The 17,776-nt window shown below is 35.3% G+C and overlaps 1 protein-coding gene across 2 annotated transcripts in view; it reads left to right on the top strand.

Annotated features, from left to right (window-relative positions):
* METAP1D (methionyl aminopeptidase type 1D, mitochondrial) overlaps window positions 1-17,776 on the top strand; it is a 70,432-nt gene that overhangs the window by 49,534 nt on the left and 3,122 nt on the right. For both annotated transcript variants that reach the window (XM_014468215.2, XM_023744863.1), the window contains 5 exons: window positions 2,516-2,673; window positions 4,612-4,761; window positions 6,144-6,292; window positions 6,872-6,914; window positions 10,978-11,141. In XM_014468215.2, the coding sequence (XP_014323701.1) occupies window positions 2,516-2,673; window positions 4,612-4,761; window positions 6,144-6,292; window positions 6,872-6,914; window positions 10,978-11,141 (664 nt within the window). The remainder of the gene's footprint in view (window positions 1-2,515; window positions 2,674-4,611; window positions 4,762-6,143; window positions 6,293-6,871; window positions 6,915-10,977; window positions 11,142-17,776) is intronic.

The raw sequence follows: 17,776 nt of genomic DNA, 5'->3' as shown, positions 1-17,776 counted from the left end.
TTTGACCTGCTTCCCCTCAGTTTTGGCACTAACTGCATGTCCCTGATTTACCTTTGTGTGCCTCACTATTTTCAACTGTGGAATGGAGTAATAACAGTGTACAACTCATAGGGTTCTCGGAAGATTAATGAGCTAACATATGTTAAGTGCCTACGTTGACACATTAGTGCTCAGTATTAGAAGCCGTAGTGGAGTCTGTGTTTCCTTTCTTATTTTACTTTTTGAGTGTTCTTGAAGAAACTATCATTTATTGGGCAGCTACTAAATGCAAGGTGCTTTCACATATTGTATTCCAGTTCATTCTCTCCTGAGACCCAAAAGAAGAAACTTGCTCAAGACCACAGCTAGCAAGTGGTAGAGCTGAGATGAAACTCTAGACCTCTGTTTTCTAATCATCTGCTTTTCCTGGTATACTACCCTGACATCCATATACCATTTGACAGTCTTGGAATAGTGATGGAAATATTATACTTTACAAGCTTTAGAGAATATGTACATACTTCAGGCTTCTTTTTTAAAAGTGACATTTTGTCTGGTATTTAGAATTATTTAAAATAATACCCAAAACACCTCTGTAAGTTTAATGCAACAATATTAAACTGATCTTTATGGAAGAATATAATTGAGTAAAATCTAAGACACTCAATCACTGACCATTGGGCTTTGCATCCCATGCCTTTCTCCAAATCACTTAGAGATCATGGATTTTGGAGCCCGTACTCATCTGCAATTGGTGTTCCCATTATGTTTCAGAAGTAAGCCAGTACTTCTCAAACTTGTGTGTGCATCAGAATCACGCTGAGGGCTCATTAAAACACAGATTGCTGGCCCTATCCGAGAGTTTCTGAATCAGTAGTTTGAGGAGGGGTCCAAGAATTTGCATCATTTTCATATGATGCTAAAACTGCTGGTCTGGGTACCACATTTTAAGAACCAGTGCTCTAGATCAGGAGTAGGCAAACTTCTGTAAAGGGCCAGATCTGTCACAACTACTTAACTCTGCCCCTGTAGCTCAAAAACAGCCATAGACAATTGAAAGCAAATGAGGGTAGCTTTATTCCAATAAGTCTTTATTTAGGAGCACTGACATTTGAATTTCATACATTACAAAACATTATTTTTCTTTTGATTTTTGCAACCATTTATAAACATAAAAAATCAATTTTAGGCGGGTGGGCTGTATAAAAACAGGCAGCAGGCCAGGTTTGGCCTTGGGCTATAGTTTGCCAACTCCTGATATGCAATTATGATATGTTGGGGGTTTCCAAAACTACCGTTTTAATTATAAAAATTATGCAAGTAAATTTTTTTAAAAAAATCTAACAGTTTAGAAGAAAATAAAATGATTCAAGAAGTCTTCATCCCCAGCCCCAATCATATGTCCCAGAAATAATCACTATTGATGAATAGCAATTTTCAGAAATATTCTAGGTATATTCAAACATATATAAATGTATAAGCTCTTTTTACATTAATGGGCAGTTTTACATACAAGGTGGGGTAAAAGTAGGTTCACAGTTGTGAGTACGCCAAGCAGAGTTTATCTTGTATTATTATTTATTAATTATGATATTATTTTCCACATGAACAACTGTAAACCTATTTTTGCCCCACCCTGTATTGTTCAGTATTTGCTGTTTTCCTAGCAATGTACTGTGACCTCTTTCCATATCAATACTTAGAGATGATTTAGCTTATTCTCTTTAATAAATAGGTCCATAGTTGTGTAGATATACCATAATATATTTAACCAGTCTCCTACTGATGGACATTGGAGTTATTTCCCATTTTTCCTACCACAAACAATGCTGCAGTAGGGTTCATCTTCATGTATCCATCATTGTATAATATCTGCAAGGTAAAGTCTTAGGAGGGTGAATTGCTGACTCAAAAGATGTGTGCATTTAAGATGATAGATATTTCAAAATTCCTGTTGTGGGTAATTTAGGACCTATATTCATCTTTTTTCTGGGTTACACCCTACATTTTTGCTATCTAGTCTTTATTTGACTTGAACATTCATCACAATGAATTTCAGTATGATGCCTCATTGCACATGAACTTAACACAGAGTAGTAATGAGATCGAGGGCAAAAAGTGCAGCTGGCAATTTGTCCATGATTTTTCACGGCTTTAAAGAATGAAAAGCCACCCAAACAGTGCCCCGAGTTTCAGGTCACCCAGGACATTGCTGCGTAAGGTACCACAGCAGAAATGGTTCTTTTTACAGACCTGGTGCTCAGCAGATGTTTCTATATGTTTATTTCCCATTAGGGTAGAGTTTTCCATTGTCAAACATTTATGTAAACATAGTATTAGCTAATAAATATGCTGTGCTACTATTTTATTAGAACTGAGAATGCCACTGCTTTTCTTTCTATTTGGGGCTTTTCCTCTTTGAGTCAGTAAAGGATTAGAATAATGATTTAATAGGCAACAACACAACATCTTAAAATGTAGCACTATGTTAGGTGTTTTTTTTTTTTACTTAAAACATGTCTCTTTCTGCTCCTAGGTTGTCATAGAATCTTCTCTTCACCACTCAATCATATCTACTTACACAAGCAGTCAAGCAGTCAACAAAGAAGAAATTTCTTTTTCCGGAGACAAAGAGATATTTCACACAGTATAGTTTTGCCTGCTGCAGTTTCTTCAGCTCATCCAGTCCCTAAGGTACTGTATTGCCTATTATCTGCTGCTTTTTCCAGCCAAGATAAAGGTTAGCTGCAGAAGCAATCAAATGTTTTTGCACCTTTGATTTCTAAGCTATTTGAATCATAATTTTTAAACTTGGTTTGTGATTTTAAATTGTCATTTGAGAAGTTTTAACATCCTGCCGTTCTATGATGTTAATTTTTTTAGATAAAGAGCTGAGCTTACAATTGCTTATCTTGTTTAGAATTAAAATTTCTATCATATAACTTTCTATATTAAATTTTAACATGAAGATAAAACTACATGTATGTAGTTTTTTTGAGAAAAAAATTGACTATAACACTGTGATCATTCAAGAGAGATTACTTGAAACTAATACACTAGATCTTTTTTCCTAAAGTCTGCTCTTTTGCTCTTCATGTCATTAATGCTACTGTCTTTGAATCTTCTTTACAGTAAATTAAACACCTTGTCTCAGCATTCTTGACTTTTTTCTAGAGATTACAATTTTATGGAAAGGCAATCTATCCTTTTTTTTTAATGCAATATAAAAGAGGTGTGCAGGTTATTTAGGAAGAACAAGAAAAGCTGAACGAAATTCAGATTTGTGACAAAAATCACCTGCTTTCCCCTTTATACATTTTTTTACACTGAACCCACATTAAGTATGCTATACTTCCTGAAGGTGAGTGACCTAGTTTTGTGGCAAGGGCTGACAAGACAGGCCACCAGAGCCCAAAGTATGTTCCTGGTATTTTCTTAGTTAGAAAAGAAAAAAAAAAATCTCTGGAGAGGGGAATGTATTGTTTTAGGGATAGTCCAATAGCTCTTCTGCCTGTAGTTGTAACCTAGCCCGATCACAAAGCAGAGACAAGAGCACAGAGTCTGTGGGGGAGACTGGGAGCTTTTGTGGGCACTGGTGGGAACGCTGTTGGCGAGAGATGCTCCGCCAGAGCTCAGCCGTGACAACCTGAGCAGTGGCGTTACCCATGTCAGAAAGGACCGTCTGACACAAGAAAGGTGAAGGTCCTTCAATCCTGCCTGTTGCCCTTCCAGAATTGCTGTGATGTCAATTGAATAGTGTTCTCTCTCTCAGCTCCCTGTCCCTATCTCCTGTGTAGCCTGACTGGGTACTGTCAACAATACTGATGTAGCAGTTTCCATAAGTAGTTTGTAAAGATCTGTGCAAAACTTTGAGACTGAGAGAAGCTCTGTGTGTGAGACAGTGTCTTTTCTGCATACTGCCCATGGATTTAAGTAAGTGATGGAGAATGTTCTATCAGGGTAATCCGAGCCAAATGTTTTGAGTTTGGGGGGATACTTTGTTACTTTTTGACAAATGATAGAAGCACTCTGTGTATTTTAATGTACTTAAAAAGAAAGAGAAAGGGGGGAAAAGCTGTTTTATTTTATTCTCTAGTCCCTTATTAGTTTGGGTACAGTTGTGAGGTGTAAGAAAAGTGTATATGTAATAGGCTTCAGTGGCCTTGACAGTCAGTCTTTTACATAAATTCATTAAGAGAAGGTGTTGTGAGCTATCCTTTGCATAAATTTTATCTTTGTGTTAAGAAGATGAAAGTGCTCTTAATTAGCCATTTGACAATTTGGAAGCTTGGTGCTATTTTTCATCAATGACAGTGTGCTTCTCACGGGGTTGGGAGAAGGCAGAAAAGAAACTACTGTTTGTTTTGACCAGAAGACTACTTCAGTCCAGTTTGACTCAAAGCACAGTAAGGTTAATAGACCATCCAGAGACAGCACTAACAGGCAATGTTAAGTTCAAAAGGGCAGGGGAAGGAACTGGGGGCAGCCTGGAGGGTCTGTTGTGCTGGCTTTGGAGGTCGGTGCTCCGGCAGGAAGGGCAGAGCTCCATGAAGTAGGAGGCTGTGTCCGAAAAAATGATCCCATTGTCGTGCGCTGGGTTCTGATCTTCGTTTTCAATCCTTTTTCCTCAAGCACATAAAGAAGCCAGACTATGTGACGACAGGCATTGTACCCGACTGGGGAGACAGCATAGAAGTTAAGAATGAAGATCAGATTCAAGGGCTTCGTCAGGCCTGTCAGCTGGCCCGTCATGTCCTCCTCCTGGCTGGGAAGAGTTTAAAGGTGGCGTCTCACCAAACCTCAGAAGGACTTACATGAGGGGCATCAAACCCTCTTATTTTTCCTCTTTCCCTTTAACTCTTCTTTTGTACACATGTAATTTGTTAATAATTAAGTAAAGCCTTGGGATGGGGGAAGGGGATTGTATTGTTTTATGTGTGTATTCAAGAGATTGTTTAAAATCCAGACTCTTTTAAATAGAATTCTGGAGATGCTCTGGGCTCAATCAGCCTATGCAAGTTGATCAATGGCAGCCGGCTTTGACTTTTGCCCCCGTCCTCCTGCCTGTAGTTCCTGCTTTCATTCCCCACGTTATTTCCGTGTGCCTGAGGAGTTGCTTGCCTCAGTCTTTGTCTACTATTTTCCTGCATTAGCTCTGCAAAGAAAGATCAGACCAGATACACAAAGCTATGGGTAATAGAGCAATGTAATTGTTACACCCGTCTTACTACAAGATTTAGTCCTTTCAGCATAATCAGAAACACTCTGCTGTATACAGATCATAAACAAAAATATGGGCCTGTAGTTTCAAAAAGGTGGGCAGAGTTTAGGAAGTGAGTGAAACTCAACGATGAAATCACTTAAGGTACCATCTGGGTCATACTATTGTTATAGCAACGTAACTAAACATAATGTGAATATAAAATAGCACAGAAAATTATTGAAGAAATAGTTCACTTTTAATAAAAGATTTTGTTTTAGAATTTTATTCATGATTTATGTGTTTAAGATAGACTTCATGTGCTCACAAAACTAGATTATAGTTTTTCTTTTATGTGTGGATTCAAGAGAAAAAATATTTTTAGAAAACATTGACTTATTTAGGTATGAAAGAAATCAAAATCAGTGAAAATGAAATCTATAAAATATGTATCAGACTCAGTTTTTTACATGATGATTCATAATTTCTATGCCATTGCTGCAAAACCCATGTAATGTTCCTCTGAGATATGGGTTGACCTAATTTTCAAGCTTTGCCATTTAAACTGATGAGCCATTTGAGTATTTATTTATATGTTTCTGTTAACCCAGGTTACTAACCATTGAGGAAGAGGAAGGAATCACCTAAGGACATAATTTTGAAATGTTCAATCTAAAAAGGAGTCATGTCATTTAATGACTAACAAATTATCTGAAGGATCTTAAGAGTATTAAATTTTCCATTTCCTAATAGTCCATAGCACCAACATATACTTAAATGATTGTCAAAAAGGCACAATTTAGGATTTTAATGTTAATTATAATTAATTAACATTTTGTACTACAAGTTTATCACAGTAGATTTATATACTCTTGCTTGGAAGTGCTGTAGCTAAAAGCATAGTCAATAAATACAGGAAATGTCTTTAGCTGTCATTGCACAATTTCTTTATTTAATATTTTAGGTTGACATGACAACTGAAGAGATAGATGCTCTTGTTCATCAGGAAATCATCAGTCATGATGCCTATCCCTCACCTCTAGGCTATGGAGGCTTTCCAAAATCTGTTTGTACCTCTGTAAACAACGTGCTATGTCATGGTATTCCTGACAGGTATTCATTGCTTAATAACATATTGTTCCTTTGGAAACTAAAACATGAAACTAAGATCTATAACATATGGTGAAAGACACTATTGTTTAATTGAAACCCACCTGCAAACTTTTGAAGCTGATTATCTTAAAACAAAAATTTGAAGTATTTTGCCTCTAAGTGCACATGCTACCCCCATTTAATGTTTGTTAAAGCAGTTTGTAATCCAAAAAAATAGTTATTTCTTTAATGTCCTTAGATTTTAACCATATAAATGGTAAAAATCCAATTGTAGGTAAATATTAGTTAGCAACTGTTTTGGCTCTTTGCAAAATTAAGGTAACTAATAAGTACATTTTTTTTAAAAGACTAGTAGACTTTTATAAATAGCAATATGTTCATACTATATATTTCTTGTAAACTTTGTAACTTATGACTAACATAAGTTAAAGATTAGATATAGTTATTCCATTTATTCCTCCTTTACTCCAAATTATCATTGCAACTCATTGGGTTTGTGATAGTAGTCATTAGGTATTTATTTTTATATCCCTTTTATTGAGATCTGTCTATCACCATTTTTTCCTGTTTATGTTTCAGTCGACCTCTTCAGGATGGAGATATTATCAACATTGATGTCACGGTGAGTAAATCATATAAAAAATAGTCTTTGATCAACTTCAGAACTGCTGGTAGCAACAGGAAGAAGAGTGGATTGAAAATGTGGAAGTGCTGTTTACTTCTAGACCCAGACACAAGCAGCTGGTTTCCTTTTTTGTTTTTAACTCTGTTTATTCCAAGTAAACCCAGGCCTGACTTGAATTTAGGGCTGGAATCAGATGCACTGAGATCAATGTTGGCCTAAGTGAAATGTCAACCCAATCCTGCTATGTGTCATGTTTTTGAGAAGGTGTAATTGTTATTGATCCACTGTGTAGTTAATGCAGAGCACCGCCGCACTGGGCAGCTGCTGAAGCTAGATATGTATGAGATGAGCTAACACGAAGAAAGCCAGCATTTTTCCTTCACTCTGCCAAGATTGATCTTCCTCTTCCTGCTGATTTTGAGTGGGGCCTGTCATTATCTTACTCTGTCATTAGAGGCTACGTTGGCCTGTGTGTGTCAGTCTATTTGGACAGCAACTCTTTTGCTAGCAGTGTTCTTAGATTTATTAAAATCCCTGAAGGTAGCACCATGTTCCATTTCTGGTATAGAGAGCCTTGAACTCAAAGCATACCAGCAGAATGGTTTTCTCTCTAAACTTAAGTTTTCATCAAATGGTTAACAGCTTTTCTTTTAAATAACAACCCAAAATAATTTAGCCTAGGAACTTCAAATGGACAAGCTCTAAACCTTTTCTAATATTCTTAGCCCTTGACTATTTTCAGACGTGGCGTATTTGTGCTTTGGCAGTTCATCTTGCTAAAAAGTTTGGTAATGATACCTTTGGATTATGTAGATTATAAATAAATTCTATACATCTGATGATTAATAAATAAATTTTAAATAACTATCATTTAAACATCTGATGAGAACTAGTTGAGATAGATAGTATTCAAGGATTACAGTTTCTATTAATGAAGAAATATTTTTCTGCTTGAATTTTTTATTGAATTTATTGGGGTTACATTGGTTAATAAAATTATATAGGTTTCAAGCATACAATTCTATAATACATCATCTGTATTTTTTTCTAAAATATGTTTTTATTGATATTTAGAGAGAGAGGAAGGGAGACAGATAGAAACATTGATGAGAGAGAAACATCCATCAGTTGCCTCCTCCATGTCCCTTACGGGGGATTGAGCCTGAAACCTAGGCATGTACCCTGACCAGGCTTCTAACCAGTGACCTCTTTGTGTATAGATGGACGCTCAACCACTGAGCCATACCTACTGGGTCATAATCTGTATATTGTATTGTATGTTCACCACCCAAAGTCAAGTCTCCTTCCATCACCATTTATCTCCCTTTCCCTCTTTACCTCTCCCATCACCCTTTCCCTCTGTAATCACCATACTGTTGTCTGTATCTATGAGTTTGTTATTTTTTTCAGTTAATCCCTTCACCTATTTCACCCAGGCTCCCAAGTCCCCTTCCTCCCTGACAGCTGTCAGTCTGTTCCCTGTACCTATGAGTCTATTTCTGTTTGATTTGTTTATTTGTTCTCTAGATTCCACATATAAGTGAGATCATATGATATTTGTCTTTCTCTGACTGGCTTATTTCACTTAGCATAATACTCTTCAGGTCCATCTATGCTGTCGCAAAAGGCAAGATTTCCTTCTTTTTTTACAACCAGGTAGCATTCCATTGTGTAAATGTACCACAACTTTTTATCCACTCATCTACTGATAGGCGTTTGGGCTGCTTCAAGATCTTGGCTATTATAAATAGTGCTTCAGTGAACATAAGGGTACAGAGGAAATGTTTTTAATAATAGTTATTCTATATCCAGATCATGAAACCTAGGTAGGAGTGGGAATGAGGTGGAAATTGGCATCCAGTAGTTGAGTTCAGTCAGATTTTTAATTGTTCAAATTAATTAATCTTTTTTTCTTCATATCAGTTTGTGTGACAGTATAGGCAAAGGTTCTTTTATTGCTAATACTCTTTCCTATCATTGTGTCCTACTTAGAATACTTGAACATTTGCTCTATTCATATTCTGTTGGTATCTTTCAAACTCAGAATCATGTAGAAGGAGGTATTTTACGAAGTGTACCTGAAATAAAGTATTTTTCATGATACACTTTTCTTTTGGATTGTACCTAATTTGGGGGTTTTACATTTATTTTCTCACCTAATCACCCCCTAATAAAATATTGCTGCTTTCAGTGAAATCAAGCATACTCTTCCCTGCTGCTTTCAATGTGTTCAAGGAGAATATTCCATGCCTTTTCTACATTTCCTGAAGACTTTTCATACATACTTCCATTTTTAACATTCAATAATTTCATAATTGCAAAATTCATAAAGCAAAGTGAAATATTTTCAATGTTTAGAAATGTGAAGGAGTCAAGGAAATATATAGGTTAGTATCTGAACAAATTATATTTCTTTTGAAATATTTTATTAAGTGAAAGATTCCATTATTAGATTTCATATTATATTAGAAAATACTCATTGCATGTTATAATTGTTTATGTCTAGTATATATCACAAGAAAATAGATTTATTTTTCCCTTGAAAGTTGAATGTTTAAAAATAGACTATGCAGTGCCCATAGTAGTTGCTCAATAAATATTTGTTAAATAAATGAAGTACAAAACAAGAATAGTTTGTGGGTATAAACAGTAATATAGATAACCTGTCACAGACTTTCAAAAGTATTGTTATTGCCATATATATTGACTCTTTCAAGGAGTCATTTTGAAAGCTAGCAAAAGTAATATGAAAAGGCAAATAAATATTTTTAAATACACTTTTACTTAAATAGCAGTTATGCAAACATTCAGAGCTACAGAGTTTTTAAATAATTACTCTTTTATTAGTAAATGTTATATACTTGTATATAAAATTAAAACTTGTACTTTCTTGGGTTGCAAATGGGAATAAATGTATAGAACACTGTTCTATTGCAAAGTATTTAAGATACTTTTATACAGTAAAAAAAAACACTGGATTAGAAGCCAATAATTCATCATACTAATGTGGATCCACCTCTGTATTCTGCCACTAACCTTAGACAAGTTACTTGTTTACCTCAGTTTACTGACTTTTAAAATGAAGACATAATAAAGACTTTTCCTGTTTCCCTCACAGTGTGTGGGAGAGTATTTTTTAAATGCAGAATTGTACACAGAGTTGTTATTAATTCAGCATTAAATGGACAGAAAGCTCAGATAAACATTTTTATAACAGTTTCTGCATTCTACTTCTACTTGAGAAAGAGAAATGTGAAAAATAATTGCATAGGACAAATTTATGCAAAATAGCACATTTCATGCTACACGATGGATCAATATTCTAGTAATCTTCTCAGCCTTTTATATTTATTGTAGTGTTTGGTAATTATTGATTTTTATAATGAATCTGTTATCTTTCAAGATCATATAGGGACTGCTGAATCATTGAATACTGATAAAATTAATTTTTAAATAATTTTATTCTTAATACTGTTTTCTTATATTCTAAGTCTTTAAATATTGATGTGTAGTGTTTTCTGCTATCTGGAACATTGAATTAAGATTTCACTTCCAGCCAAGATTTTTCATTCCTATATTGAGCCACTGTCTATATAATATTGACATGTCTGTCTTATTTATTGTCATTATCTATGACTTCCAAGCATAGAAGTGGTAAATAAGAGATTGAATATCTTCATGACATTGAAGAAACTTTTCACTATGTTAAATATTGCTGGGTTCAACCTATTGTAATAATTGTGGGTCAATGTCTTTGGCCACTAAATTTTGCATATATAGTTTTGTCTTTTCAAAAATAAAGTGAAGAATCAACATGCTGCTATAGCATTGCCAATCAGAATGCGGAAATAGCCACACTAGTCACTTATTTATTCTAAATTGTGTAATATTATTGCATGGCTTCATCTGTTAAATTTCTGTAAGATCTCAGCATATCTATTTCTTTTTTTGTAGGTGAACTTAAGAGTAATTCTGGAAGGCTAAAACAAATGAATCCAATATATACTTTAGAAGAGTAGATTTTTAAACAACAAGTTATTAAATTTCTGCCTATGTTTAGGTCTATTACAACGGCTACCATGGAGACACCTCTGAAACGTTCTTGGTGGGCAATGTGGATGAATGTGGTAGAAAGTTAGTGGCGGTTGCCAGGAGGTGTAGAGATGAAGCCATTGCAGCTTGCAGAGCAGGGGCTCCCTTCTCAGTAATTGGAAACACAATCAGGTAAGCCTGACACTGACAAGTAAAGGGAGGGTTGGCAAATGGTGCAAGGTTATTGGTGGCTTGGTATAAAGTTGATGACATGTTTTATGATTCAGAACCATCATTTCAGTCTGATATCAGTATGTGAACTGCCAGGCTGAGTTAAAAAAAAAAAGAAAAAGTGAATTATATCAGGGTCAGCAAAGAAATTTATAGAAGCAGCAAGCAATATTTGTGGACTGCTTTTGTTTTAGCTTGACATGTTGGTCTGTAGTGTTCCTCTACTCAAAATCACACCAGACGTGGAAGAAAGTACCTAAGAAGGAGCTAAGCATCCTAACACTTGGATGATAAGACAGGAGAAAAGCTAAGTGTTCTAAAGGAATGAAATAAACATATTCATGTGATGCAGAGGTAAAAAGCCTAAGCTCAAGCAAGCTTTACCATTCAAATCAGTGGATTAGCAAACAGCCTGAAAGGGTGATCTGTCCTGTTGGGTCTGGTTCATTTTTCCTGTAAACCATTGTTTACTTTCCACACAGCATTCTGTACTTGCTTTTTTAGTAAATGTGTATTTTCTGAATTCAAGACTTCTTCTTTGTAATCTGTTGCCTACTTTTAGATCTTTTCCCCCCATAACTGTTTTGAAGTAGACATGCAGAATATATGGTTGCTGCTTTTTATTTAAAAGTAGTACATTTTGCTAAAGATGACCACATCAGTACCTTTTAAAGTACTATTCTCATTAATATGAACCATTGAATGCTTCCCATTTGTCTGAAGGATGGACAACTTAGTCACCTTGTAAAGATGGTGCCTTTTTTTTTTCATAAGCCCTCAAATGCTTTAAGAAAAATGCAGTTAAATGTATTTATGGCTTTAAAAATATTGTAACAGTGTCTGAATCAAACTTTAGTAAAATCTCTTTGGGTTATATCTGAGAAGCTTTTATTGAAGACTTTGAACAAAATTGTGTTTTTGACAGTTTTAAATTATAGGCTAACTAGCCTGGGAAAAAGGGATAGTGTCTCTCTGTTCTTTCATAGGAAATGTTGAATCAGACCCCTACTGGGAAAAGAAATTTAATGCATATCTCACTATCTTACTGTCCATGAATATAATAGAAACGAATTCAAAATGCAGTTTTATTTTTGCAAATGGGATGAGTCGATAGATGTACCTCATATTTTTGAACACCTAGGGTTCAACAAATTTACTGGTGGTGTTCTTGCATTTTAACAAAATTTATTCTTCAGTGGAAGGGGGCAGAGAACACTAGATTCTTATTCAAGCATTCTATCGAGCTCTGCATTCATGGCTGTGTCTAAAGGGCATGTCAGCCTTTGATTCTCTCTGAGAGGTAATTATCCTTTTCCTGTCACGGAACAACAAATGATAGCTAACTACAGAGGCACATTTGCAGTAGTCACATTCATCAACTGCAGGAAAAAAAATTCAATTTAATTGTGCAACACAGCTGCACATGGGCTTTTGAGCATTTCTGTTGTTCTCCCTGTCTCGCTATTCCTCCCTCCAGATCTATTTTTTAAACTTTTTTTCTGGTTATTTTTTCCCCTTTTTTTGTCTCTTCTTCCATTTTTACTCTCTGTACTTTCTTGTTAAAGTAATTTTCCTTTGTGGCTCTCATTCTTTTTTCCCCATTGAAGGCTATGAATGTAGAAAATTATCACAATTACTCATATAATTGAGCCTCTTTGTAGCAAGTGCAACTCCAGTAGCCTTTCTCCATCATGAAAATGGTTTCATTATAGGGTTTTTCATATTCCCTGACACCATCTACACAGAGGAACAGGCGTGCAGATGAGATGTACTAGGAACAGGCTGGATCAGTAAGGTCACAGTAGGAATAATTAGCTCTGCTATGGAAAGAGCATCTAGGCCTTTTACTGCTACATAAATGTACTGTCCGTGGCTTTTAGTCACAAAAAAACTTACTAACAAATGGAGCTCCCGCCTACTACTTTGAAAAAAAGATTTGTATCAACACTACAATTTTCCATCATTAAGACTAATAACACAGAGCCTAGTATACATCAAGGGGAATAAAAAGAAAAATCTCACATTCAAGTGGCGGCTGGGTGCTGACCTTTGTTCCCTTTTTTTGTGTACGACTTAACTGTTTACAAAAAAGAGCCACACGCCACACCAACATGCAGGTGAATTCCAGCTAGTGCTAGCAAAGCCTAGCATTCAGTCGGAAAATCTGATAAATCTTTATGTAGGATAATGCATTTCATTACATATTCACTACATTAATTCTAGATACATAAAAAAAAGAAGACTAGAATTGAAAGTGACATTAGATTTTAGCTATTTAAATGTAAAGGTCACTTTTTGCAGAGTACAAATTTGTGTGTATCAGCTCCTTTGAAAACCAGATCAGTCCCAACAGCATTTACAAAACTATATAAAAAATAACAGACAATGAACTTTTTACTTTTACCCTAATACATTTCGTTATTTAGATGGTTTATGTCTCCACCGGACAGGAAACTGGCCCAGATTCTAACAAATGTTTGCTCTAATGGGTTAAGGCAGTGTTTCTGGACATCTATTATTTCACCTTTTCTTATTCAGGTACACTCTCAAGGGAGTAAATAAACAAGCAATCTCCACCTTTATGCCAAAGTACTTGGAATCGTTACAGACCTAAGGTTTACAAACATCTTTCAACTCAGTCTCGTTTATTTTAAGATATTTACCATGTTTTGCATGGCCTCCCTCTACTGATACAACATGAAAAGAACATTCAAGCATCTTTTATTAGTATTCTGTTACCAAAAATCAAATGATCTTTATAGGAAATTTTTTAATTCTCTGAAACCTGAAGGATAGGATGATATCTCTGGAAAAGTATTGGCCAAAAGAGTTTAATGAAAGCAGTCCTTCTCTGGGTGTCCTTTTGTTTCATGAGAGCTAGTGATCTTTAGGTTACAGTGTGTTATTATCCTCACTGTAGCTCCATTTGCTTTGAATATTTCTAAATCTGTATTTTCATAATTATATCTAGATGGTACGATCGGTACATATGAGAATATTGTGAATGTGTAGATTCATGCATCACAAATATGTGACAGTTCAATCAAAAATAATTTAAACTTATACTTGTAAATGTCATGATGAAAGTATCAATAAACGGTTTTTAATGTTTAATTCATAAGTATATGTTTTGATATTAATTTAGAAGAATATAAAGCAGATTTTGAAAAATAATCTCTTTCTATTAGATTATGCACATTTAAACAATAAGTGGCTCAGGCAAAATAAGTCATTTTAATGTCATTTGTGATGGATTTTTCTTGACAGCTACTGTAAATTACAATTATACTGCTTCTCTTTGCACATGAAAGTAAGCATTGCAATAAATTATCTTTTATTTCAATCCATCATGTCTGCTTTTCAGAAACAAAAACCTCAAATAAAAGTTCAAGAAAAATACAGTAATTTGTGGTCCAGTTTGAAACAACAACAACAAAAAAGTACTACTCTTTTGGAAAACAATTACTGGCTTTCAAAAATATTACTAATTATACTTCAACATTTCTTGTCATTAGAAGGAATCATTGGATTGTGCATTCCTTCATTAAAAGACTACTTCTTAAAAAGAAAACCTGGAAACATTAAGCTAAAATGTCATAACTTAGAATATCAGTTGCCATTTAAGATCCTTTAATTAGAGATGTGACCATTTAGAGAATAGTTCTGTTTAAAAGATTCATGTAAAATGGTAATAAAACTATTTCCATGTGCATTTTTATTTTGTTAGAAGAGTATGTACTTAAATATTGGACTCCTCTGCCCTCTTGGGGAATGTAGTCTTAGTCATAAAAAAGTAGTTGAAATATATTAATAATTTTAATTATTTATTGAGACATTTAATATTTCAGTTGAGAAAAACTACCTCCATGAAAGGGAAATAAACTAAAGAAAATGGTCACAAGATGAAATTCCTTAAGTGAGATTTTTCTTTCAACTACAAACTGTAACTGACACATGAACTGTAATAATACAATATAATTTAAAAGTAAGTTTATAAATTACTTTTATACATCATCTCTCCCCTCCTCTCTCTCCCCAAATATTCTATATGGGCTGCAAATCATAAATGTGCTCAGGCTCATGCAGAGGTGCCCTACTATCTTAGAGGATTTTTAGTTGGGAAAAAAAATAAGAGCTAAAACCATAAGAGTTCTTTTCAATAGATTTCAGGAAAAAGAAGGCAAAATGTCCAGGACAGGAGACCCTTGTGCTCAGAAATGGGTCATGACCCTAGGGTGGCTGGTGTTGGGGAACACCTGCCGCACTTCTTGGGCACCCCTGCCCACCCAGCCGTTCCCATGTTCCCCAACACACCAGTCAAGAGAAGCACACGTGCTCCACCTTCCCGTGCCACGATTAAGGGGACCAGTTCTCGATTTCATGTTAGAGTAGCATTTGCTACTACAAGTCATTTGGCTTGTCTCTATGAAGTTAGATTTAAACCCTAGAATTAGGTAAATAATCTTTGCTTCCCATGTATTCCAAAATAATAGAAGGGGTGTGCTTTGAAATAGCAATTTGGAACATGGATGAGACTTTTTATCCTATTTAGTCCCTGTAGGTATGTGTAAAAAAAGCTCACTACCAATCCAAAAGGAAAGCACTCTGAAAAGCAGACGGAAGGGTATATACTAAGCTCCTGGGAATCGAGCACTGAGATGGGTGCTCAACAAAGAAACTGAAGGAAATGTGTCCTGCTCTTTCCCCCACGGTGGTGAACCCTTCTGACCTTTGCATCCATGACAGATACATTCTATGATACTCCAATAGCTGGGAGTTCCAGCGGGATCCAGGCAGTAAATTGTTGTAGGAGAATGCACTCAGATATCTTTAGCCACGTAGTAATTGCAGAGCTTCTTTTATGAAGAGGAATGAGAGGTATGATGGGGGGAAGGGGGTGGATCCCCAAGTGTTTTTTCAGAGTGGGCTTTCTTCCTCTCCTCTCCTCTCCTCTCATCGGAAATTAAAATGAAGATTGCCAGTGTAACGCACATTTAAGATGTAGCTGTGATGCCTGCCAATCAGAGCCTTTTTAAAAAACCTAGGTGGTTTTTTTCCTTTAAAAAAATAGGAGAACAGTTTATATTGAATGCTCTTAGAATCAATGAGATTTGTTGAAACTGAAGTAACATTACAGGTTTAGATAGAGCTCATTTTTGTAAAACAACAACAACAAAAACCTAGATCATTATATCTTATTTCATAATATCTCTTCCACCCTCTATCCACTCTTCATCCTCAGTTTCTATTCAGAAATTGTGTGGTACAAATAGAAAAGCCTTGGGAAATTTGTGCAAAGTGCAAAGATACGTGGAAATAACCATAAAATACAACTTAGATTTTAAAAAAAGATTGATTTATCATTCCTGTCCTCAGCACATGCATCGCTTACTTATTTCTATGTTGTCAGTTACAAGGAAATTAAATCTGAATGAGAGTCTGCCTATCTGCTGTGTAGAGTGATATCCAATATTTCACAGGTCTGCAGATGAAGGTTAAAAATGTTGAGAGAAAAGCACATCAACATGCACGCTCATAAAGATTCTGGCTAAATGCCTTTGAGCTCATATTAAACTAAATGGAGGGTCTTTTGGAAACTCCAGTTTGGGATCTCAGAACTTTGGTTTTGTTAACAATTTAAATAGTGATCTTGTAAATCCCAATCCATTGTTATGGTTAGGATTCAGGCACTGTGCCCTTCATCCACCTGAAAATATAAAAATTGTTAATGGTATATATGTTCTTGTCTTTCTTGCACTCCCAGAAATAAAACATGTGCACCTAATTTCAAAAACAACTTCTTAACCTTGTAGGTGAAGATTTTATGGTTGGAGTATATGTACCATATTTTATTTATATGGAATAGATGGAACCTAAATGATGTGTATGTAGAAATAACAAATGAAGCATTAATAATTAGGAATCATAATACTAGTTTTTCTTAAGCATCCCAATGGTTAAAAAGCATTCTTTATGATTCCTCTATTTTTTTTAATTGATTTCAGAGAGGAAGGAAGAGAGAGAGAGAGATGGAAACATCAATGATGAGAGAGAATCATTGATTGGCTGCCTCCTGCATGCCCCACACTTGGGATCGAGCCTGCAACCTGGGCATGTGCCCTTGACCAGAATTGAAGCTGGGACCCTTCAGTCTGCAGACTGACGCTCTATCCACTGAGCCAAACTGGCTAGGGCTATGATTCCTCTTTGTGGTGTAAGTCTTAAGGAGAAATCCTAAATGATCCCAAAGTTTTGTACTATTTCAAGAATACAGACAAAGCAGATTTGACCTTTTGTGCGAATGTCTGTTTGCAGAATGTATAATGCTTTGAAATAGACCAGAATAAGGGAACTATAGAAGTAGGAAGTCACATTTCTAGATTATAATTTTTTTTCTCTGTTTGGTTCCCAACTTAGTAGTAATTTGCATAGTCTTTTTGTGAAACCCCATACACCCACGCAGGTTTTTATGACCTGCATTATATGCACATGTATCTTGGTTTTATTGACCTATATATGTGTGTGGCACACTCACTTGTCTAAAAGTGGTCTTGTTTGAACATTGTGCTAAGGTCAATGAAGCAAACTACTGTACG

This window comes from Myotis lucifugus, unplaced genomic scaffold (assembly GCF_000147115.1).
Source record: "Myotis lucifugus unplaced genomic scaffold, Myoluc2.0 scaffold_5, whole genome shotgun sequence".
Taxonomy (NCBI): domain Eukaryota; kingdom Metazoa; phylum Chordata; class Mammalia; order Chiroptera; family Vespertilionidae; genus Myotis; species Myotis lucifugus.
The sequence above is the reverse complement of the archived record's forward strand: the minus strand, read 5'-3'. Positions and strand labels throughout refer to the sequence as shown.